The sequence below is a fragment of the Ananas comosus genome, linkage group 10 (genome assembly GCF_001540865.1).
Source record: "Ananas comosus cultivar F153 linkage group 10, ASM154086v1, whole genome shotgun sequence".
In the NCBI taxonomy this organism is placed as follows: Eukaryota; Viridiplantae; Streptophyta; class Magnoliopsida; order Poales; family Bromeliaceae; genus Ananas; species Ananas comosus.
The window spans coordinates 5,016,359-5,041,716 of NC_033630.1; the positions used below are offsets into that span (position 1 = coordinate 5,016,359).

General features: G+C 35.0%; 2 protein-coding genes across 3 annotated transcripts; one reads left to right on the top strand and one right to left on the bottom strand.

The window, feature by feature from the left end:
- LOC109716688 lies at positions 2,263-3,125 on the top strand. The gene is made up of 2 exons (XM_020242234.1): positions 2,263-2,323; positions 2,397-3,125. Exons 1-2 carry the CDS (start codon positions 2,276-2,278, stop codon positions 3,000-3,002), a joined length of 654 nt encoding a protein of 217 aa, XP_020097823.1. The 5' UTR covers positions 2,263-2,275; the 3' UTR covers positions 3,003-3,125.
- On the bottom strand, positions 3,718-15,955 carry LOC109716451 (probable folate-biopterin transporter 4). Of its 2 annotated transcripts, none has more exons than XM_020241913.1 (7): positions 15,711-15,955; positions 13,133-13,260; positions 9,318-9,539; positions 8,470-8,922; positions 8,172-8,369; positions 6,952-7,107; positions 3,718-4,436 (listed from the first exon to the last, which is right to left on the bottom strand). In XM_020241913.1, exons 1-7 carry the CDS (start codon positions 15,792-15,794, stop codon positions 4,172-4,174), a joined length of 1,506 nt encoding a protein of 501 aa, XP_020097502.1. In that variant the 5' UTR covers positions 15,795-15,955; the 3' UTR covers positions 3,718-4,171. The 2 variants fall into 2 exon arrangements, with proteins under 2 accessions (XP_020097502.1, XP_020097503.1); XM_020241914.1 differs by having other exon boundaries at positions 6,970-7,107; positions 15,711-15,950.

The following is a 25,358-nucleotide window of genomic DNA, read 5'->3' on the forward strand; positions in this document are numbered from 1 at the left end:
CATGCTATCCAACCTTTTAAAATTTTAATTTTACTATCCAATCATTTTAATTTATTTGATTTACGCTAGTGAACAATACTTTGAATTCCAAATGTCAGCTAATTATTTACTGTAATTTACAGTATACCAACTAAATATGTAAAGTGTTAAAATCGGAACGGCGAAAAATAGATCCAGAAAATAATTTAATGCAAGAAAAGAAAAGATAAGGAAAGAACACACCGATATTTACGTGGTTCGGCCAACGGCCTACGTCCACGGGCGAAGACGGAGCAAATACTTTATTAATGTCGAAAAGGCGGAGTACAAGAATATCACCCGAAAGATCCGAAAACCAAAGTAAATATATATTCGACGCGCGTTACCGCATATGGCACCTTCCTAGCACGTCCGGACAATATATCTTGGCTCGGCTCACCAAAACGAGGATGTACGGCACCTTGGCTGATGGTGTTGTTGCCACCGTACGGACCATCACAAGCCACTTAATTAATTAGTGCATTACAACTCCTCCCAACAGAAGCAAGCAACCTCACCACTAATTAATCAGCATTGCATCTTAACCGGCCGGCTTCTTGCAAAATCAAGAACTCTCTTATATGCAAGGCTTAATTTGAGTCGCAGCTTCTTTAATTTGGCCGTAGCATGTATATATAATACATATCTCCTAATTAGAGTCTAATTCTAATTCAATTATAATTATACTCCTAATTATAATCCATATATGGCAAATTAAATCTAAATAATATCTAATCCCAATTAGATTAGGATTTATCCACAGAATTAGATAACTACAAATCTAAACCAAATATAACATAAAGCATTCAAATTTTGATATCGAAGTGTTATTGATTGACTCAAATCAAACAAATTGACTTGTTAGGTAGTCAAATCAAAGTTTTAAAAAATTGAATCACTAATTTAAAATAGTTTATAATTTCTATAAGTTTTGTACATTTTTACCTAAAAACAAAAAAAAATAAGAACAAAAATACCCTGCCATGCCGAACTGAGTATTGGCCCAAATAGGTTATGCTTATCACTATGAGGAGATTAGCTCACTTAAATTTAAGTGAGATTTGGGCCTTTTCTGGTGGGGCTTAGTAAAGCTATACTAATTAGCGTGGATGGGATAACTTGTCTCTACTGGGATAAGAGGTTGAGAAAAATTTCGGTGCTCTCTTCTTCCAACTCTCTTCTCGGTGCATCCCTTCATATGGAAGATTTGGTGTGTGTCACTGGAGTGAAGGAAATGGTCAAGAGAGTTGTGTGTTTTCTATCATGATCTCATTCTTTTTTCTTTGGTTTTTCCACCTCATTTGGTGAGAGTATTTTGACCAATCTAATTATAAGTGATGCATATAAACGAAGAGAGATTGATCTCTTAATGCGGATGATCCTCTAGTGAGACTAATGAAGAAGGGACAATTTCCTGTGTGCCCCTCTAAAAGTATGTATTTTCATGGATACCCCTATAAAAATTGAAATATCCTAAATGCCCCTCTAAATATAAAAAACTTTCAAAATTACCCTTCAAAACACATTTTTATTGAAATACACAGTGATAACAACCAAAGTACCGATTTTACCCTTTTCATAATAGCCCCTTTAAATGATCCAATTATTAGCAATAATTTTAACTTTTGTAAATACTCGATAAATTTAAAAGTTTTACAAATTTAAAAGTTATTTAGTTATATTTTCACATTGATTTCTGTACGAACTATAAAAAAATAATATTTCTATCTTATTCAATATAATTAAATATTTCTAATCTTTTTTAAAAAGGAAAGAGATAATAATAAATAGATGAAAAATTACAAAGTTTTATCATTAATTATAAACCATAAAATTACTTACTATATTTGAAAGTACAATAAAACGATTTAACATTGTTTGCAAAAAAAATTTAAAAAAAACTTAGATTATCTGATAAATTTTATAATCAAGGTTGGCGAGGTGCAAATGTGCTAAAATAACAGAGTGAAATCGGTATTTTAGTTGTTATCACTGTGTATTTAAAGGAGCTATTATGAAAAGGGCAAAATCGGTATTTTGGTTATTATCACTGTGTATTTTAATAAAAATGTGTTTTGAAGGGTAATTTTGAAAGTTTTCTATATTTAGAGGGACATTTAGGATATTTCAATTTTTATAGGGGTATCCATGAAAGTACATACTTTTAGAGGGTCACACTGGAAATTATCCCTATTTTAATTGGAGCGCTAGTCCTTGCACTAGCTAGCTAGATTTGCTATCCATCGCCCCCATCGCAATGCTCCCCTTCTCCTCCCACGCCCGCTTCTTCTCCTCTCTGAAACAGGTGAAGCAAAATCCCAACGCTTCCAGTCCATCCTCCCCTTCAGTTTTGCGCTCATCTCCTTTCCCTCTCGCAGGTTGAAGAAAGATTAGCTTCGGAGGATTCACCTCCAAACAAAACCCCCAAACCAGAAGCCTCTTCTTCAATCGATCCGTCCGGCTCCCCGATCTTCCTCGCCTACCCTCAATCCAATCTCCGCGACAGCGATAGCGGCAGCGGGCCCGCTCGCGACTTCCTCTCCTCCTCCTCCTGCTCCGAGGAGAAGGGAGGAGAAGATCATGCGGATCAGAAAGAACAAGAATGCGACACTGGCGACGAAGACGACGACGACGAGATCGAGCATCTGATGAATCTACTGGACGTAGAGGTGGACGTAGAGGGAGCGGGAGAGGCGGCGGAGAGCTGCGGAGAGTGCGAATTTTACGCGAAGGTGGCCGGGGTGAGGGGGCCCAAGTGCGAGAAGGAGAGGCAGAGGTTGGAGGGGTGGGTTGAGCATTTCTACCGAGGATGGAGGGGCGCGGGGCGGAGGGAGCCGGCCAGGCTGGCGCATCTGCTGCTGGCGAAGGCGTCGTGCTCCGCCGACGGGTGCGGCGGGATCGGGTTCCCGGAGACGGTGGAGGAGTTCTTGGAGCATGACCCGGTTCTTGCTACTACCGTACCGGCGGGAAGGGAGGGAGAATAATAATACCTGCCTTTGTTTGAATTGAATTATTATTGCAGGCTACATTTTAGCTTTTGAATGTCTAGAATTCGCTATTATATGGTAATACTATTATTATAAATAATGGTAAAAAGTGCAGGGTAAATACTACTAGTTACCTACTATCTAGCATATAGTAGCTGAACTTTTTATTCAGCCGTATTAATAATATCAACTCTGCTCGTTTGTGCTTTTTCAACAAACAGTTACTGTTATTGCAACCAATTAAATTGAAGTACTATTTTGAAGCCGTTAGACCTCAAAATTAAAAAATTAATTTTAAAAATCAAAATCAAATTTTAAAAACAAAATGGCTTAACGATCAATTGAGCCAGAATTTCTTTTGAGTCCAAAATCGCTTTCAAAAGCTTAAGCAAACGCCCACATATATATATATTAATAATATATAATATACTATTATTAAATATATATATTATATGTATATAATATATGAACATTATCTTTATATTATGACATTATCTTTATATTGAACTTGATACACAAGATTTTGAGCAATTAATCATAACTACACAATGCTAAACCTAAATGTATCAGCTTTGGATGAAACAAGATAACTTGTTCAGATGATCATTCTGCAGTTCTTAGATCTATACTAGTGCGGTTCAAATAGAGCGGCCAAGCAATTAGCATGTGGGGATGAAAACATTCACATAAAACTCAAACATATCATGGACTCTTTACAGCAACTAATCATGTGATAGTGTGCGAAAGTGTAAAATTACAAACGTTCAATGTATATAACATCTCCCGAGTCCAAAACAGCTGCAGAACCAATCCGATTCGTTTCACTCAGTGGTGCATGTAAATGAGAAATATAAACAAAAGAAATGGAAATAAACTTTGGAACAACATTATCTCATTCCCAGAATACACCTTTTATGAGCAAAAGATTTGACAATTTGATTTCATTTAGACCAATAATAAGATTCACTTACCAGCACTCAAACAAAAAAGCAACACTACAATCTATCATATTTTCTCATCTTTAAGTGAAATTGTATATATCTTCAAGGACAGTAAAAATCTTTCTACTATCCCTCTTCTTTCTTGCTTTCTTTCTTTCTACCATCTAGATCAGCGAAGAGTGTTTTGGCATCTAACTAAAAATAATAATGGAGATTAGTGTGTTATCAGGATGATGCAACCCCTGTAGCTTCCTTTGGAATCAAAAATAAGAATGCAATGGGTAAAAGAGTGGCTACTAGTTGCACAACTATGCCAAACAGAAGGTTATCAAAATTCTCAGAAGAAATATCAAGTACTGAAGCTAATGCAGCTCCGAAGAACGAGCCCAATGTGGAACTAAAATTGTTTATCGACATGAAGAGCGCAAAAAGTGTTCCTTCGATCCCAGGTGGGCAAAGCTGTCCCGATAGAATTAGGAATGGCATAAATCTGCACACAAGGAAAGAGCAACACCATAAATCTTGTGAAAGACTGTAAAAGAACCATCATTCTCCAAAGACTTGAGCAATTAGAGAACGCTGTTCTTAATTTATATATTTATATATTTAATACTTCTCACATCTAGGCTCGAAATATATTTATATATTTACTACTCTTACATCTAGGGTTGAAATATTTTTATAGGCCCAAAGTGTGGACTTGAATTAAATGGAAGGAAATTATGAGACGAGGGGCTTGATGGAATTTGAACTCAAAACCTCCTGCTCTGATACTATGTTAAATAACGTGAAACAACCATGATTCTCTAAAAGCTTAAGCTACCAGACAACAGTATACTTAATTTTTATATTCAACAAATCTATCATATCAATCAACCTATATAGTACATGTTCCAAACACTAACGTGTACAAGATACAGCAACATAATGAAAAGAAAATGATAGCATTCTGTTGTTAAACATATTCAAAAAGAAAATTATGACTCTAGCTAGAAATAAGAAGGGCAATTCATTTTTCTTTCGGGTTTTACTTTTGTATGTTTGGTCACATCATGGTCATCAATGTTTAGTATACTAATATAATTGTACCAATACTAAAGGATCAACTTGATTAGGCAGATCATATCAAGAATCAAGAAGAAATCTTCTCTTTTATCTATTAGCTATCCATACAAAAATGTTTACTTGCCATCTTATATTTGCAGATTGATACCAAAATTGCATTTCCAGCAGTTCAGTTGCTCATGTCAGCAGAAACAAAAGAAAATAAGTTCGTTCCATTGACTTCAAAATTGAAAAACTCTCTCTTCAGTTCTATACTTTTAAGTCCTCAACTTGGCAAACAATCTCAAATACGTTCCATACTATTTTCCTAGCGTAACAACACAGCATTCAACTCTAATTCCCTGTGTCTGACTATTCAAAACTATCAAAACCTGGATCTATTCCCTTTTTGCAACACTTTTTAGCCGCTCAAAATAAGATTTTGCTAACTATCTGCAGCTTCTGTGGTTAGGAATAGGGATTGATAATTTGGGTTGGAAGATGAAGCAAAGACACAGGATAATAATAGAGTAAGGAAAATCCACAATAACTCCAAACAAAATGAACAAATAGAATATTGAGCTTACTTTTGTAGTTTACTCCATCACATTTGCATGGAAGGGGAAATGAGATAAAAGCCTTACAATTCATGGGGTGTATATTTGTAAAGAAAGGGGTATTCAAGTGATTTTTCACATTACTTTTACAAGTTGCCTTACCGAAAATATAACTGAAAGATATGCTCTATAGTACTGAATGATGGGCCTTTAAGATAATAAACATCGCCAAAAGGTTAGCATAGCAAAGATATAGGTATGTTAAGGCAGATAATAAAAAATATTAGGAATTGAAAATGAAGATGTTTCTCCAAGATTGGGGCAGCCTAAACGAATGACAAAATTAGGGACTGTTTTGAGACACTGTCGCTTTACACAACATGGAGATCTGAATGTAAGCTTTTCATTCAAATGTTTAGAGAGTAGAAAACTCAATAATTTCATTCAAATGTTTAGAGAGTAGAAAACTCAATCATGCTTCTTTTCTCCAAGAAAATCTAAACCATTAGTCAGATTCTTTTTTTTTTCCTTTCTTTTTATATGTTCAGGTCTGAAATTCAATTCTGACAAACACTCCAATCCCTTTATGTTCTTCTAAGAATCTTTTATCTTTGGCATTTCATTTGCTGCATTTTGTTTCAAAATCATTATAGTAAATATGATGAATTTTTTTGATAAATAATCCTATTGATTTTTATAATTGTAAAAATAGTTTTTTTAAAAAAAATAATTATAAAAATAGACCTCTAAGTGCGGTGAATAATTCACCACATTTATAACTCCTCATTAGGAGTAGAAAAAGAATAAAAACGGTGAACCATTCACCGCTTTTATCATCGTAGAAATATAGAAAGAAGTGAGAAAAAGAAAGAAGGCGGTGAATGATTCACCGCTTTTATAGGACCATATTTACAAATAAAAATTTAACAGGTCTATTTTTAGAATAAAATTTTAGGAGAAGACTATTGCACTAAAAAACCCAAATATGATAGCGATCTACATATGATAAATGACTTTGATCAAGCCATTTGATCATTAGAAGATTCATTTTCAAAATTTCCAGGATACAAGACCACCACCTTCGGTTGCAAAAATATATCATCAAGAACTAAGTTATTACTTGTAGTTCAATTCAAACTTCAAAAGACCTAATTAGGGAAAATGCGGCAACTCCCTCACAAAGGGACCTAAATATATTGCTTTATTTTGATTCATTCTATTAACCATGATTGATTATTACCTTATACTGCAATCTAATCATGTAAGAAATTCGTATTCTGTTCAAAAATTTCGTATGCATTAATACGAAAATAACCAACTGTGAAGCAAAAGAGAAAAGGCTCAATATGGTAACCCTACTCTCGTAATTTATGATTCAAAGAAAAAATAGTTAGAAATTGCAACTGTTGATGAGTGAGATACTTGAATTGGTTGATCGCATCACCGAAAGCCGAACCCCAAAGCACCATATATTTGTCCGGTATTCCAAATTGAATATGCACTTGAGATACTAATACAACATCCAGAAAACATATTAAGGCAAGCCCAATGTGTGCAAACCTGTGAAATTAAGAAAAGCATGAATGCTTAGAACAAGCAAATAAAAGTTCATATATTTGCATCCTATAAAATGTCATTTTTCTGATTTTATAGTACAAACTATCATGCCTAGATATTTCCCAGTAAATCAAATTGGTTATGCAAACTACATAAATAAGTTTCTACGCATTGTGCTGACACCAAATCAAGAGTTTCTCAGGAAATTTATTATCTGGATATATAAAGATAGCAGTTAGATATTTCAGACATATGAATATTTCAATAGCTACATTAATCAATGAACTCTTTTTGTATTTGTTGAAGGCTGTACTTAAATGGTATGAAAAATCTTAATTTAAGCATTGAGCAACTAATTTACAGCACTCCTTTGCATAATTGTCTAGTAAACAATGAAAAATAATATTTAGAGCAAAGAAAAATGGCACATGTAAGACCGAAAACAGGAGGCAAATGTTTGAACATGGATCATTTTCTTCAATGAAGAATTTTCATACTTGTCAGTAAGCATTAATATGATGATATCATAGTTGAAACCATACTCCAAAAGAAAAATGGGCATTTAAAAGCAACAATGGCTACAACAAAACTTTAATATGAGATAAAATAAATTTGCAATATTATAGGTTTTTAAGGTGCAGTAAAATTAGTTTAGAGAGTTTTAGCGGCCAATCTCGTAGCTTGTAAGAAAAGGAAATATTAATCATCCCCAAGAACAGGGTTCAGAGAAAAAAAGAACATGTGAAGTAAGCAAGTGTACAAAATGGCACATGAACTACGATGCCCTAGCTGGCGAAGCATTCAAAATACAAAACCCTCTGACGGTGATGAAATTCATCTATTCTTTTCACAGAAGATAAATTGTAGCATCCTCTTTCTTTGACTTTACATCCATTAATACTAGACTTTACTTATATGCAGATAATAATAATACATAGCAACGCCAGCCATTCTATTTGTTGTCTACATAATATATACTCAAAAGTATGTTGCCCAGAATAAATCGGAAACAATGCAGAAAAAGTGATCGCAGAAATTAGAAAAATGAAAGTTCATAAAATACTTACATAAGAATACTCCGTAGTCTCTTATGCTTCAGATAACAATTGTAAATATATGCACCAAACATTAGGCTTAACCACCCAATGACACGTACAGTCCCCAAGAAGGATGATTCCAATTGCAGAACCTCAGTTTGATAGTAGAACAAAACTGTCGAGAGATTTGGAACCATAACATTCGAAAAGAAAAACCAGGCCATAGGTCTGACCATACGGAAGCGAAAGAAAGAGACTTCAGTCATTAATATGAAGTGGACACTCAACAACAATATAAGAGTTGAAGTTACTGGAAATTACTCACTACCTTAGGATGATAGGCTGTCTAAATGTAAAGCACAATCTATTCACAGCTGATATCAGGGATATGTAGGAACTTGCACTGATTGAACTATGCTCCATTTCAGGAATCTGGGATTGCTGCAATATAGTTTTCTTTTTACCATATTTGTTACTGCTCTTTCGCCTTCTAGTGCCACCATTTTTTGAAGGTTCAGTCAAGCTCTTTCCAGATGCAAAGTTATTATCAACTTGATTATGATTTTGTCCATTAGGCTCTAGTGCCCTTTTTAGTCCTTTGGGGTCTTCCCCAATAAAAGCACATGATAGTAGTTGCATGGCTGGAAGCAAAGAAAAAAGAAGGAAAATTATGTTTATATTCATATTTGTTAATGCATATCCCCCCAATAAGCTTCCACATATCCCTCCAAAGGCCATTGCAGACCAAGACAATGACTGGAGATCACCAGCAAGACCTGCACTGGTAGTGATAACTATTTAAAAATAAATTTTCTGACATAGACCAGATTAAAAAGAAAAAGAAAAAGTTTAACCAGACCAGGAGTTTCCAACCTTTCTATAGATTATTGTTTATTCCCCAACCTTTTATTACATTTGGATCTCTAACATTTGCATTCAATTGAAAATTTTCCAGTTCACTGAATTCCTTATTTAACTGTACCAATAAGTTTTTTTTTTAATATCCATTTTCACAGAGAAATTCAACTAAAGGGAAACATTGCAACAAGACACAAAGGGCAAGGATCCAGATGTAATAATTGCAAGGTTGGGAACCAAACAGAAAGTATGCCAATAAAGTTGAGGGCCCATGGTATAATTTACTCAGTAAAAGAGGAACCACAAAGATGAACATACTGCTCAAATCGAACTGCCTCTGCAATCATTGCGTCAATAACAACATCTGCCATGGCTGATCCTATGTTTTGTACTGTCAGGAAAGTAGTAAGGAACTTGCTTGATCCCCTTAAAGATGCCACCAAGCCAAGAATAAGCCAAGGAATAAGAGAGAGTACAGTAGCAACAATCAGGTAAGGTACTCGCTTTCTCCGTCTAATAGGAAAGCAGTCTGACAAAATTCTACACACACAAAAAAAAAAAAAAAAAAGATATAAGAAAGTATGCTCAAGATGGAAAAACTAAAATCTATAGGATTCTTCACCACAAAACAAAAGATTCAATTCATTTCAGTTAAAGTGCACCCAAAATATGGAATTTTATCATACTTAAGACTCATTAAACTCATTCGTAGAGTCTACATTGTACAAGATACAGTGATTTTGTATTTTGGCCCTTGTACAATCCTTCTAGTTAGTTAATTGAAATAGCAAGATTGAAAAATGTATATCGTGCAAGTGATACTGATCAAAAATTTCTATTTGGCTAAAATACAGAAACCCCTCTATAAATATGCACTTTTCGCACTTCCACCCCGGACTCCTAGAAACCTCTATTTTTCTTCTCAAAAGTTAAAAGGTGTAGCACTTAACCCCCCCGCTGTGAATGTTTCATCACTATTCTGTCTATATATTATATTATATAACTAGGTATAAGCAATATGCCCTTGAAGTTCTCGGGAATACATTAAAAAAAGTCTTTCTTTTCCCTCCAAAAAGCTACTCTCAACTTTTCCACTTTTTCAAGTATATAACATCACCTCCCTTCCCCTAGCAGCACCATCTCTACACTTCTTAGAGATATGGCATGCTTTTGTGGTTCCCAAACACAACAACAACAAAGTTATAAATCCTCTCTTGAGCTCTTTTGTTTTCTTTCTTTTTTTTTCTCTCTCTATAGCAAGCATCTCCTTGTTATTAAGTTGCACCATCATATTATACTTTCCTTCCTCCCTGCCTGTAGCAAAATGGTTGCCTCTTTATTCAGTGACCGCACTAGTGATCAATTCTTAAACAAAAGGAATGAATGGGAGGACAGTGAATCGACAGGCAACTACTGGTCTCTGTCTCCGTAAACAAATAAGAGTAATTTGGTCATTTAACTATCTCCATTAATGTTGTAACCCCTGGTGGATATTTTTGTAATTTTGAGGGAGCAAAATAGAGGTTTTTGACAAAGCGGATAAAAATCGGGTTTTCTGTATTTTAGTCATTATTTTTCTTACCATATCATTGGAACTACCATTTCCCTTAGTGATCTTAGTTAGATGTCCATTTGCTTGTGCTGTCATAGTGCTCTCCAATTTAAGCTATCTAATTCATGTTGTATGTTAGGGCATGTTTTTAGGTCACTGTTTGAAAAGGCGCGCATGAGGCACGGCGCTATTGCTGAGGCACGCGCCTCGAATATTTAAGTTTTCAAGATTTTTTTATTCAAGTTTTCAAGTTGTCAGGTTTTGAATTAGCATATTATACTTTAACCCAATAAGATACTTAAAAAATATTAAAAGAAATCCAAAAAAAATTCAAGTTTTCGGATTGTCGGGTTTTGAATTTGCATCTTATACTTTAAACCCGATAAGATACTTAAAAAATCTTGAAAGAAACCCAAAAAAATCACTAAAAAAAATCAGCCGCTCGCCCTCTCCTCTCCGTCTCTTGTTCTCCCACATTCTCTCCCTGTCGAGCATCCAACAACAGTTGTGCTAGCAGCAGGAAGCAGCGGCAACAAACCAGCGGTGGCCAGAACAAGCAACCAGCAGCAGCGGAAGCAGGAAAATAGGAAGCATCAGTAGAGAAAATATGAGCAGCGTCAGCAAGAACATCAAATAAAACTATATACTTGTGTTTTCTTTACTTTTTGATGGTTATTTTGGGATTTTTTAATGTAGAACATCAAATTAAACTAGGCTTAGTAAATGTGCGCTTCGCCTTCTTGAGGCGCGCGCCTCGCAGTGCGCCTCGCGCCTAGGCTCTAAGAGAGTCTTGCGCCTCTCCGTGACTCGCGCCTTTTCAAACATTGTTTTAGGTGAACGGCAAGTTAATTTAAACTTAAATTCCACCAACTTGATTTTTATAGAGTTGTTTGTTTGGGTGGAAGTCAACATGACAAAAGTGATGTTTCACAACTTTCCAACAATTGTTTAACCTAAAGTCAGCTTTGACATGAACTTTTCCAATGTTTGTTTTACCATGTCTCCAATCTCAAAATCGCCTAAATATGTAGGTAAACTTACCGAGCATGTTGTAGAGTAGGTCTATAAGAACCAAAACTTACCTCACATATAATGTGTAATTATTGCACATTGGACAGAGAATTGTAAAGGCAAATGATTCTCCCTAACAATTCCAAAGGTTAGGGAGATCCTATCCAGAGAGAATCTCTAACATGATAGGATTTCTCATTTCAGTTAGAGAGTCATCCCATAGATGAAATTACAAGCTCTAAAAAGAAAGGTGCATAAACAACAAAGAAAGGGACCCTCGAATGAAAGGCAGAAAATCTTTAATAGATGATTTTCTTATTCCTCATGTTGATTGAGCAAAGGAAAGCATGAAAGGTCAATAATGACTTTCAGAGATAAGCTTACGTGGTTATAGTTGCGGCAGCCAATAAGCACTTCAGCACCTCCTTTCATTTTTGATAATGTTGAGAATTATCCAAGGACCTCTAGGACCACATATCCCAAAGTTAAGAGATGAAGAGAACTTATTACGTACAATCACGCTAGAAAATACAACATATCATAGCTGTGTGGAGGCAAACAGTTGTTGTTTAAATTAACCTATATCAATTTGTACAACACTTTTAGTAGGCAGAGCCTCCAAAGGGTGTTGTGTTCTTGAATAATCTTATTAGACATTATGATGCCCTTAGGAGCATCTTTGGTGTTGACTAAGCCTTCAAGCAATTTAGGAAGACACTTGCACAATTTAATAATGGTAGGTTCAGCAAAGCTATGGACCATGAGACGAAAAAAATGAGTCCCAACGACTGCATCGTCAGACAATCAAGGAGACAGACTACAATACTGCTTTTTATTTTAGGGAGCTTAGGGCAAAGGTTGTGAGGTTGTACTGCTATGAATGAGAATGCAGCCCATAGTTGGAGCTCTATATTATTTGGGACAATTGCCAAGATTGAGGATTACAGCAATGACATTCCTTAGGCCTTCAATTGCATCTATGATGGTGAGGAGCATGCTAAGGTCTTCATGGTAAAGAACAGCAATAAGTGACATGCTTTAGTGGAATGCTTTGTGACTAAGAGATTTGGTGACCTAAGTTGTTGTCTCTAGTTTAGTAGTTCCAACTATATCTACTACTTTGTGTAACCGATCATATCAGAACTTTGCTAGTATATTTCATTCTGTACTGTTAACAATAACTATGTGATCTTGTGATGCTTTTGTAGATAAATCAAGTTTTTGTAAACTTGAACAATATTTTACTTTTATCTTCCTTCTCATGAGTTGTTACTTTGATATTAGCATGTTGGTTCAAAACAATGGGTCAGTCCTAATTGGTTCGTTAAACTTTGTGGTTGGTTCAAAAGAATGTTGTAAATTGGACCAGTTGGTTCAAAACAATGGGTCAGTCCTAATTGGTTCGTTAAACTTTGTGGTTGGTTCAAAAGAATGTTGTAAATTGGACCAGTTGGTTCAAAACAATTGGTCAATCCTATTCGGTTTGCTGAACTTTGATATCAGCACACTATATGCAATTACAGAACCAAAAATTTATTGTTAAAAAAAAAAAAAGAAGAAGTTTATGTACCCATATAAAGGTTTGATGCTCCATGGAAAATATGCAACTGAAACCAAAAGTTGTGATGCAGAGGGTGAGAGTTTAAGCATATCCTTCATCTGGTAGGAAACAGCTGTCCACACAAAGGACCTGAAACCCTGAAAATGAAGGCTAATCAACAGTTTGTAGAATGAATTTTAAATAAAGATGACGACCAAATAAAGATATCAAAACCTGCCATCTAAATTAAGGCAATAATTGATAGAATAGCTAGTTAAGCAACTTAAACAAATTTCAAAATAAACAAGTAGGACTATGTATCTAGGTACATAGTTCTCCTATAATAAGTGTAGAACAGAGTACAAGTACAATTTATGGCATAAAGAAAACTGCCAATCCTAGCAAACGAGAGCATATACAAAATTCACCACAGTCATTACTACAGAGTTGATAGGTAAGAATACTCACATATAAGCTAATATGTTAAACATATCAAGTTTTGTGTCTCAACCACAATATTTTGGTTATTGGGCATAGAGAAAAGCAATATGATTTCATAATTCATATAATTTATTTTTGTTGAGACCATCCACAATTTGTTTTCTATCAGATCAATCTTGTAATAAACGGTGTCGAAACAATTTATAAGCCTCTACATTTGATGCAATGCAAAACCATTTCCTTCTTCTTCTGTTTTCTCCAAGCCAAATTTGGAGAACCACTTGATAAAAATAAGAGAACAAAATACGATTCAACAGAAAAGAAACTGAAATGATTAATTGGATTACGAAAAAAAATGCACTAGTGTTTATAGGAATTAAAGCCAAAGATAGACTAAATCAAATCACAACTTATTCGTATAAAATTCGCTAAAAAAGCAACAGAACAAAACCTCCTAACTAGTCTCAAAATAAACATCAGTCCGGAGTTTTTAATTAGGTGAGTTCAGGTTTGTTAGGTGGAGGATGAAGGTTTAGGTCAAGCAAGGGGTTTCAAAGTGGATTTAGATAGGCTCAAACGGAAGTGGAGAGCTTTGGGGTTAGGTTCTTCCAGAAAGATATATCAGCTAATACCTCAGCCCCAGACCATGAGAAGCATCAAAGTTCCTTTCAGCTGCAAGTAACTGCAATTTTTTCTCCTATTCTGGACCAGTTTTCAACAGCAAATCAACAACAAACTGCTTCAACCAGTAATTCGGTGCTCCATACAACAGCGGCAGCAAATGATAAGGTCAATACAGCTACTAAAGAGGTCGTGAAAGCCTACATTTCAACTGTCAACTCCGAATGAAACATCCAACAATAATGGCAGCGATCATAAGAAGAGGAAAGGCCAATCCAGGCTCAGGTGAAGAAGGCAAAGAGGAGCAACAGATTCAGATTAAAGAGAAGAAAACACCCCAAAAAGGGCAGTAAAGAAGGTAAAAGAAGATAGTCCTTGTTCTTTAGGAAGGACTCAGATTTTTTTCATTTTTGGGTTTAGGAAGGGTTTTGTTTAGGTGCGCTATAGGTTCTTTTTTGATCAGTAATAAAGTCTTAATGCCATTCTGATGGTGGCATCTCTTGTTTTCACAATAGCTAGCAAGTTTCCGCAACAGAATTTCTAGTTTATTGTTCAACTCTAACAGTGGTTCACATCCTTTTTCACTAAATGCTTGCTAAAGCCTTTGTAAGCATCAATTTTATATCTATCGCTGAATAGGTCTTTCACCGAGCAATGTGTCCATGAGTTTGTGTGACTTGAAAAGTTTCCAATCTTTTTTGAGTGTAAATGGTTTCCAATCAATCTAGGCATGGTTAGACTTGGTACACTTGTTTCCTTGCATTGAATACTTATTAGGGCTTTTTGGGCTACTAAGCCTACGAAACTTTTTTATTGTAAAAATAGGCATCCAAAACTTTTATCTATAAAACTAGACTTAAACGGTGATTGGTTTACCGATTTTAGAAAGCGGTGACTGCGATACACCATTCACCGCTTACAAATAAGCTATATATTTTTCACATCTGAATTCCAAAAAATGTATATTATTAAACTCTAAAAATAATTATAATATTTTGAAGAAAGCCGTGAATGATTTACCGCATTTAGAAAGCGGTAATTCATTCACCATATAGGACTAGTTTTGTAAATAATATTTTTGCAAAATTATTTTTACAATTATATTATGCTTTAATCCTATTAACAAAAAAAATATATATCTACTTATTATGTTGTGGGCATGTGCTTGTCCTATTTGAGTGCCTTTTTTCCATATCCTTTTCTACTAGAGTTTTATTTGTCATTTCTCTTTCATAGTTTGCAAATCTCCATGAGGTGGATTTCCCCACCAATTCTTCTTTATATTTTCTTTATTTTCTTCATGATTCGCGCATGCTTTTCTAGCTAAAAGGACATTTGGATCCCCCTATAGCCCCAAAAACTCCCTAATAGGATTCAATCGATGTTCTAACAAAAACCGCACACAAATGCGCACACAAATGCGCACACAAACAAACGCACATAAAGCATAAGGAATTGAAACAAAATTTAGACATGTAACCACGAAATCTTAAGGGTCAATTAGTTTTCACACACAAACAAACATAGAAAACGAAGATAAACAAACCTGAGTGAAGTAGATCAAGGAGACAAGCCATAGGAAGGACGCCCCAAAGGCGTCTCTCATCTTCTTCGCCCATCCGATCCCCATCGCCGCTCACTCTCCCCGCATCAATCAAACGAAACGAGAAGGAGAGAACCAAAAAGAAAAAAAAAAAAAAAAAAAAAAAAAAAAAGGAAATAATATATTGACTTTTATTTTGTCTCTATTTGTCGATTCAGATCTAAAAAAAGTGACTAGATAAAGAGAGGGGAGGAAAGGGAAAGAGAGGAGGAGGAGGAGGAAGAAGGGATTCGCACTCTGCAGGTTTGTTTTTTTTTTTTTTTTTTTTTTTTTCACATTCGAGTGGCTTTGCGGAGAGAGTTTCCGAAACTGCCTCACGGCTCCCTTTCTTCGGGAAAAGGGTAAAAAAACCATGCTTTCGGCCTCCGGCTCTGGTGCGCCCATTTGGTACGAACAGTTGGTACGATCCAACACGGTTAGATCAACCGGTCAGAAGTCAAAAAAAAAGCTGTCTTGACTACGAAAGGTTTGGACTGCTCGCTTGGACTTGGACAAACGGTGGAATATGGTGCTCCCGGAATTCACCTTGCTGTTTGTGAGTCTATTTGTATTCGAACTTCTAAAGTTTTATTTGGCCTAGTTTTTTAAAAATTATTTTAGGCTTAAAATTATTTTTGGGTTCAGTAAAGTGTTTGGCAAAGAAATTTTAAAAATCTAATTCTGTCTTTCAGCATTAGAAAACTAATTTTTCAACTCAAGCAGAAAAGAACTATTTTTTTAAAACTGATTCCCGCAAAAACAGTTTTTCCACTTAAAATTTTTTATCAAAATATCAAAACTATTCCTAAACAAATAATACAATTCTACTCTATCCCTTTAATAATTATAATCTTTCCAACTATCATCGTCTCTCCCCCGTACTCCTTCACAACCAACTTTCCACTCCAACAAAAAAAAATTCACTTTCCTCTCCTCTCTCCTCCATCTCTCTCCCTTCTTTCTCTCCAGCGATGCCTTTCCCTCCTACGATCCACCAAGATACTCACTTTTTTTTTTTTACAGATTTCTCTCCCTCCTTCTCTTGATTTTTTCCATCCCCTCAGCCCGTCTTTATCGGATCCGCGCCGACGGGATCCAGCAAAGACGGATCCCGCTGGCTTGGCCGGATCCGCTCCGACGGGATCCGACAAAGACGGATCCTCCTAGCTTGGCCGGATTCGCAAGATCCAAACTAGCAGGATCCGATAAAGAAGGCTGCGACGAGGATGGATCTCAGGAACCCATAATTTATCTTCCTAATTATTTTTATAAAAACTAAAGAAAGAAGATCAATTGCATGGTATTTGTTTGCAACCTTTTTGATTAATATATATTAGCAAATTAATATAATATTATATTTGTAACCTTCTTTGATGTTTAAAATTAGAAACTGTGTGTTTGATTAATTTGATTAGTTTGTAGCATGTAAGTTTTAAATTTTTTTTTAGTTTGTAGTATTGTTTAGTTTGTATGCGATGTTTCGGTTTATTTATTTATTTTGTAACATACATGTTTCAATTATTTTGCCAAATTTGTAATATGAGTATTTCAATTATTTTTGTTAAAGAGTAAGTTATATCTATATTTTTATATTGCAATTATCTAATAGTTTTAATTATTTTTTATAGATAAGTATTATCTTGTAGACGCAAGGTATCCCAATATAAAAGGATATTTAGGACCTTACACTGGCAGAAATGTGAAATATCATATTCCTGAATTTAGACAGGGGTCTCAATCACGAGGTTATAAAGAGGTGATTAATCATGCACATTCGTCCTTGAGGTATATTATTAGTATACTTAGGCTGCATTTGGTTATAGAATTACTAGGGAATAATTCATTCTTGAGGAATGTTATTAGTATACTTAGACTGCGTTTGGTTATAGAATTACTATGGAACAATTCATTTTATCCTCGTTATTCTACCAAACAAAAGAAAATTAGGTAGAAATAAATTTTCCGGTCAAAGCGGATTATTCTGATTTTTACAGGAATAACCTGTTAATTTAGTTCTGCCCCAATCCCAAAATAGGCTTGATTCTTGGGGGTATTCCAAGGGCAGGGGCAATAAAATTCTCTACCTATTTTCTGACGCCTCGCTAACCGCGCCCGCTATACTCACATTGACTATCCAACTATCATGTTGCCTCATCCTCCTTCCCAAGAAAGGTGACCTCTTGCTACTCAATACTCTCTTTACTCCCATCTTGACCTAACCTCTCATCTCCTTCCTCTTCTTCTTTCTCCATCACCACCTCGTTTTCTTCTTTCACATTTACTCCATTTACCACCTACCTGAGATCTCAAAACTTTCATTAATTGGAGTGGGTTTAATTCCACCTTCCTCCTATTCTGATGAATGCTCAATGTGCATCTTAACCTTCTTTTGATGTGACCTCCGCCGACATGAAAGAATCAAATTATCTCTGCATTAGATTTAGTCGGCTTCATATTTACTCAAGCTACTACCATCCTCGGGAGGCGCCGTCTTATAGATTTCATGCTTGTATAAATTAATTCACATTTATCTTACTTGCTACAAGTTGTAGAGATGTGCAAAAACAAAATTTATTTCTTAATCATATCTTTGGTATTGTAAATTTTCTTAAATAAATTACATTAAATTTTTTCACCTATTATACATGTGTTATACAAAGAAAAATATTTACTACATATATAAGGGTAAACTTGGCATTTTGAAAAATTTCAATCAATTTATCCACTATTCTTCTCTTCTTCTAAGAAAGTTACCAAACATCATTTTGCTTATTCCAGAGAATAAATAAAAATTTTGCCAAACAAAAAATTAATTTCATTCCTCTCTATACTAGAATATTGAGATATTCTAGGGATTAAAAATTTTAACCCTCAAGTTATTATCCCATTTCCAAACACAACCTTAAAGTATGATGGCGTATATTACAAATGATGCAAGGTTATCCAGTGCCAAGTCAATCAAAAATAGTGACTGCAGCTATGGCACTTCACAATTTTATTAGGATGAGTTCGACGCAAGATTAAGAGCTCAACAAATGTGATCGAGATATGAATTATATGCCCAACATTAAAGTAGATGAAAGCAGTACAAGCAGTTCGGCACAGACTCATAGTACATTAACAAATGATTACATCATGACCCAAACTTGCGATCGTATTGTTGCATCATTGATGAGCACATTTAGATAAATTGTTATCCTAATAGATATTTATCATTAGATTCATTATACATTTTTGTTATATTAAATAATTATTAATAACGTGAAATATTGACATGTAATATTAATTAATTTTAAAAATAACTACTGTTAAACAGCATTACAAAATCATTTCAGCAAAAAAAAATGCCAAATAGCTTTCTAAAATCATTTCAGCAATCACTTTTCTATCAGACTCAGCTAAACGCTCTACAACTTTTAACATAAATTACTTTTCTAAACGAAAATCAATTCTGCAGAAATCACTTTTTCAGAAGCTAGGGCAAACGGGCCCTAAATGACTTCAAGATTGATGCTTGTTTAATAAACAAGTCGAATATGAATTAAATTTTTCAGCTCGAAATCTTGATGAGCCAAACACGAGTTTGGATTAGCTCATTCATGTTTGAGCATGACTCACTTGGACTTTGACAAAGGGTGTATTATGATGCTCGGCACTCGCCAGCTGACACGATCCATATTCAACCGGACCAAAACAGGCCAGAAAGTGGGCCAATTTTTGAATCAACCGATCTGGCATGGCCTTTCAGTTCAAACGTCATAGATTGAGCTAGACGTTATATTACCTCTATAACTTTTTTACTTTTTAATTTTTAATTGTTTAGAAAAATTTACAATGTATTTTAGTTAGATTTTTCTATTTAGGAAAATATTTTGGTTAATTTTTTTTTTTACAATTTCTAACGACTATGACGGTGCAGTCAGTTGACCATATAGTAACTGAAAACTGTAATTCCAACCTAAACTTCATCAAACCCAAAATCACAATAAAGTCAACTCAATTCCAAATTAAAAATTTCATCAAAACAACATTACATCTTAGCTAGTTAATTCGCGTATAACACGCGAATTATTCATGAACAATCAACAAAACGTATAAAATAATCCGTTTATGAACTTTTTTCAAAAAAATTGGAATAAAATGTATTTTTTTTCTTTTACTCAAAGTATTCGCGATCAAAACGGTTTCGTCGAATTATATTCCGAAAAATTTGGATTGAGCGGCCTGGAAAGATGAAATTTCTCAATAAAATTAGGATTGGACGACTGCGGAAAGATAAAATTTCTTGGATCGGCGTCGCGCGACCATCGCTTCGCAGATTTGCGCATCTCCTCGTAAGCAGTCGAGCAACCTTGCCTGATCGATTTTGAAGGAAACATGGAGATGAGAACAGCAAAGAAGAAAAGAGGAAGGGTGAGGAAGAAGAAAAAACGCAGCGTACCGTGTTGGGGAACAACGCGGTCCACAAGACTGCACTCAGCCTTATGGACCGTGTGGAGTGAGAGGTCCACCGTGGACTTCTTACTCTCTCCCCCTTTGTGTGTGTGTGTATATATATAATGTGATAATGTGATCTGCAAGATTTTTTCTAGATTTGCCAGATCTTTGCAATTAATAATCTCATTCAATTCATCTCTCTGTTAGCAAGATCTCCATTTTTTTTAATTACCTTAGGACTTTTATTAGTCCTCTTGCCTTCTTCATGGCCTTCATGCTCCTTTTGTAGTTGTTGTATAGTAGGAAGCATTATAACTAATGTGACTATTTCACACACTACATGACATTAAATTCTTGGCTGCTCCATACAGCAGAGCATTAAACTCCTTCCAACTGAAGAGTAAATTCTCAACTCATTAATGGAATAACATGGAACTATTAGTAAATTGTACAAAAATTTTCAAGAGGCTCTAACTGTTGTTGTATACATTGTTGCTTAGGTACCTATAAAAGTACCTACCCCCTTTGCTACCTTCCCCAAAGGTATGGCCTCCTTTGGTATTGGTCTGACCGTGGTTTTAAGGTTTCTGGCCCCTACCTCTCTCTATTTTTGGGGGTTATGGTTTTGTCGTTTGGTTACTTTTTGGGTTTGTTCGGCTGTTTAGTCATTTTGTTCTTCCTAATTTGAGATTTTTAAATATTTTTTACTAGTTTTTCTTTAGGGGCTTCGCTCGCCTCCCTCTTGCCTCTGTCCCTCTTATTTCGATGTGCCTTCAGGGCAGTGACGAGGGGCTTTGAAAGAAAAAAAGAATTAAAATAGGAACTCCAGTTAGGTTTTGGAGAGAGCCGATGTTTGGATGGCCTGCTAACAGGCAACCGCTCAATATTTTGGGCTACTTGCTCTGGTTGGGTTTCTGCGGCAAATTTGGCTTCAATCTCTTCTGTTTCTTAACCCACATGACGCGCTTCTATCACTGCTCTTCCTCCATAATGAAGATTGCCTGGTCAAGTTTTAGGCTGAACCCATTTTCTTACTTGCGTTCTACTATTTTTTTTTTTTGTTCTTATATTTGTTGTTTTTAACTTTTCTGTCGTTTTTCTATGCATTCCTGTTTTTGATCAAGTATTTCACGTGTTTGGTGCATTTGCTATTCCCTGTTCTCTAGCTATTCATCTTTCGATTCGTTAATTTTTTTTTCACAATTTGTGTCTCATATTTTGAATTTTTTTGGTTTCCTTTTTTTTAAAATACATATTTCATGTGCTTGGTGCTTATGCCTTATGGTATTTCTTTTTAAAAAAAAAAATTTTACAGTATGTTTTAAATATTCACTATTTGTTTATTACAAATTTAAAAAAGTTCTATCTTCTTTTCCTTTTGTTTTGAGGTAGTGATGATAGGTGAGAGTAAAAAAATGAAAAGGCCTAGGAAATTTTTTATTTCTGGACGGCCTACGCGTAGGCAACCACTCATTGGTGCTTTTTACTGTTGGTTGGGGTTTTCCCTTTTGTTTTGTATTAGTGATGCTAGGCAGCAGTAAAAAAAAAATCGACGTAGAACATGAGAATGTTTGGGTAACCTGCGCGTAGGCAACCACTTATTATTACTTCTTGCGACTGGTGGGAGGTTTTCACAGCCATTTTTAGGCCGCTTCATAATTTATTTTTTTATGTTGGCCGCTCTTGGCAACAAACTACTCCTACGCTACCCTCTACTCGCGCATTGCATTTGTAATACCCCAAATTTAATAATTATTTGTTATGTCCCTTTATTTTGAAATGTAGACTTTTTGGTAATTTGAATTAATAGAGGGGCTTGGTTGCATTTTGTGCATATTAACCCTAATTAATTTTTGGCTATGTCTATCTCTTTTCTCCTACATGGAGACCCTAGCCGCCTTTTAGTTTTTCTCTCTTTTGATATACTCAATCCTTTTTTTTAATCTCTTGCTCTCCCATCGTGCCCCGCACCTCTCACGCGTGCTCGCGCGCTCGGACTCTCGATCTTCGCTCGTCCTCTGAAATTATTGCTGCCATCATTGGCTGCCGTCGTACTTCATGATCACTATCGGCGCACTTGTTGTTCACCATCAACGGCACAATGGCACCTTGATTGCCATCCTTTTCTTCACTATCTTTGAAGGGTTCCGTCGATAGTTTGATTTTTGGTATTTGACCCATCAATACTTTGATTATTTGGAGGAAAGCGACCGAACATCCGTTAGTTTTTTATAAAATAATTTAGAAAAATATTTTGATTGTGTGAAAATTTTTATTTTGTAGATTTCAAAATTAAGGGTAAAGCGTATTATCACACATTTCTGAAAAATGTGTTTCAATTTTGATTGATGGATTCTTTAGCAACAAAATTTTGAGATTTGATAATGTATTCTTTAAGACTGGGTAAGTGTTTTAAATTATAAATATCTCTTGGTATTATGCTATGCTAATGTTGGTCATGTCGATATATATTCTGTTATAGAAGCTAGCTTCGTTTTTGTATTGCCCCTTCGGGTGCCTGCACCTATCCACACCTCTGTTATGTATTTGCGCTTTCGAGCACCTCTATTCTGTGTATGCACCTTCAGGTGCCTCTGTTCTATTTTGCTCCTTCGGGTGCCTCTGGATCTAGTATGGTGTATAGTTGCTTACCCAGATTTCGTAATTGTTTTGTTCGGCGAGGGCAAGGCCAAGTGAACGCTAGCCGTACTTAACTGTTCGAGTTACTTTTTGTTATTTTTGTCTTTGTGTAGTTAGGTATATGTTGGTTAATAGGTTACTTGAATTATCGAGATTTATTCATTTCTATATTTTTATTCTTCGTACCATGTAATTTAGCGAATTTTGTGATTATCTTATTGTCTATTTCTTTGTTGGGTTCTGTAGTCTTGCATATTTGCTATTCTAGCAAGTGTGCGGCGTTTGTTATGCCTCAGGTTTGGGGCGTGACAAAAAAATGGTATCAAAGCCTAGGTTTAAGGTTCATAGGATTTGTAGAAATTGAGCAATAGGATGATAAGGTTCATCTTAGACATGCGAGAACGTGTGAGAGGGGTAGACTTCTGGCTTTCGAAGATTAAAATTCTGATTATGTTCTTCCATTCTTGTGTTCTCTTACCAATCTATACTTTGGCTTTGAGAATATTCGATTAGATCTATCCTTCTTAATATTGTATGTAATTGTAATTGAAATTCTTTATTTCTGTCTTACAGATATGTTTGACCTCATATATATCCTTCTTGTTCATCCATTGGACCAATCTTTGTTATTGGTTTGATCATGAGCTATAACATTCTAGTTAAGATTTTAGTTTTGTTAGTTCTGTCATTATTGCTAATTTTTTTTTTACTTTTGATTCTCAATTTTGATGTAGAAGCTTAGCGTCTTAACATTACATTTCTGTCTTCAAGTTCTTTTGACATGAAAAAGATTATGATTATACATTTAGTTTCTAATATGCGCTATTTTATCCTTTGATTATTTGATTGAGAAATTATTTTGTCTTCTCACGTGTCCCTCCTATTGCAAATCTTTTTAATACGTGAGAGTGTATTTCCTATCATATACTAATTATATCACTTTTATTGCTGTCCTTTTCTTGGTTAGGTATTTTGTTTAACCTAAATTAAATTAATGATGCCCTGGCAACTTGATCAACCTATGAAATAGGGTGATTGATTGTATTTAGATCAACTTTTAAATCATTTGCCTCAAGTTACATTAAACGTTCCTATTATGATTAACTCCATATAGCATTTTGTCTATCTTCGCATGATGGATATATCGTAGTTAGATTTTAGCCGGTCGTTCAAGGGAGATTCAAAATTCAATTCTTGATTCTCTAGACTTTGTAACTATTAGTAATCCATCTATATCCCATTGAGATTATAGTATGTTTGTGGAGATTAAATTCTATGTTTGTATATGAAATAAGTGGTTAGATTATATTTTGAGCATTTTTTTTTATAGCGATTGGCATGTGAATGATGATATCAAAATATAAAGCTAAAATAAACAATAGTCATATCCATTCTCTGAAAGAGTAATTTAGATTTTGAGGACAAAAGTTTTATTAATTTGGAATATCTATTGCCTCATTCTTAAATTTTTTTTTTATTTTTACAAGAAAATTTCGAGGACGAAATTTTACTAGGGGGAAGATTGTAATACCCCAGATTTAATAATTATATGTTTAGGTCCCTTTATTTTGAAATGTGATTTCTTGGTAATTTGAATTAGTAGAGGGGCTCAGTTACATTTTGTGCATATTAACCCTGATTAATTTTTGGTTGTCTCTCTCTTTTTTCTCCCATGTGGAGACTCCACCGCCTTTTAATTTTTCTCTCTTTTGATCTGTTCCATCCTTTTTTTTTAATCTCTTGTTAGCTCTTCCGTCGTGCACCACACCTCTCATGCACGCTTGTGCGCTCAGACTCTCGATCTTCGCTCTTCCTCTGAAATTGTTGCTGCCGTCATTGGCTGTCGTCGTGCTTCATGATCACTATCGGCGCTCTTTTTGTTTACTACCAATAGCACCTTGATTGCCATCCTTTTCTTCACCATCTTTGAAGGGTTTCGTTGATAGTTTGATTTTTGGTATTTGACCGATCAATACTTTGATTATTTGGAGGTAAGCGACCGGATATCTGTTAGTTTTTTGTAAAATAATTAGGAAAATATCTTGATTGTGTGAAAATCTTTATTTTGTAGATTTCAAAATTAAGGGATAAGCGTATTATCACACATTTCTAAAAAATGAGTTTCAGTTTTGATTGATGGGTTCTTTTAGCAAAAGAATTTTGAGATTTGATAATATATTCTGTAAATTAGTGACTGGGTAAGTGTTTTAAATTATAAATATTTCTTGGTATTCTATTGTATTAATGTTCGTCATGTCGACATGTATTCTGTTATAAAAGTTAGCTTCGTTTTTGTATTGCGCCTTCGGGTGCCTCCGCCTATCCGCGCCTCTGTTTTGTATTTGCGCTTCCGAGCGCCCCTATTATGTAAATGCACCTTTGGGTGCCTCTGTTCTATTTTGCGCCTTCGGGTGCCTTTAGATCTCGCCAACGAATCATATAATATAGTTAGCTACCTGAGACTTAATTTTTTTTCGTTTATTTGCTAAAAGAAGTGGTACTATGTAAATTTTTAGTTCCTATTTGATCTGAATT

Coding starts and splice junctions, on each gene's coding strand:
- LOC109716688 (XM_020242234.1), top strand. CDS start 2,276: ATGCTCCCCTTCTCCTCCCACGCCCGCTTCTTCTCCTCTCTGAAACAG. Junction 2,324..2,396: donor TCTTCTCCTCTCTGAAACAG/GTGAAGCAAAAT, acceptor TCCCTCTCGCAG/GTTGAAGAAAGATTAGCTTC.
- LOC109716451 (XM_020241913.1), bottom strand. CDS start 15,794: ATGGGGATCGGATGGGCGAAGAAGATGAGAGACGCCTTTGGGGCGTCC. Junction 7,108..8,171: donor AGACTACGGAGTATTCTTAT/GTAAGTATTTTA, acceptor TTAATTTCACAG/GTTTGCACACATTGGGCTTG. Junction 4,437..6,951: donor AAGTATCTCACTCATCAACA/GTTGCAATTTCT, acceptor CCTTGTGTGCAG/ATTTATGCCATTCCTAATTC.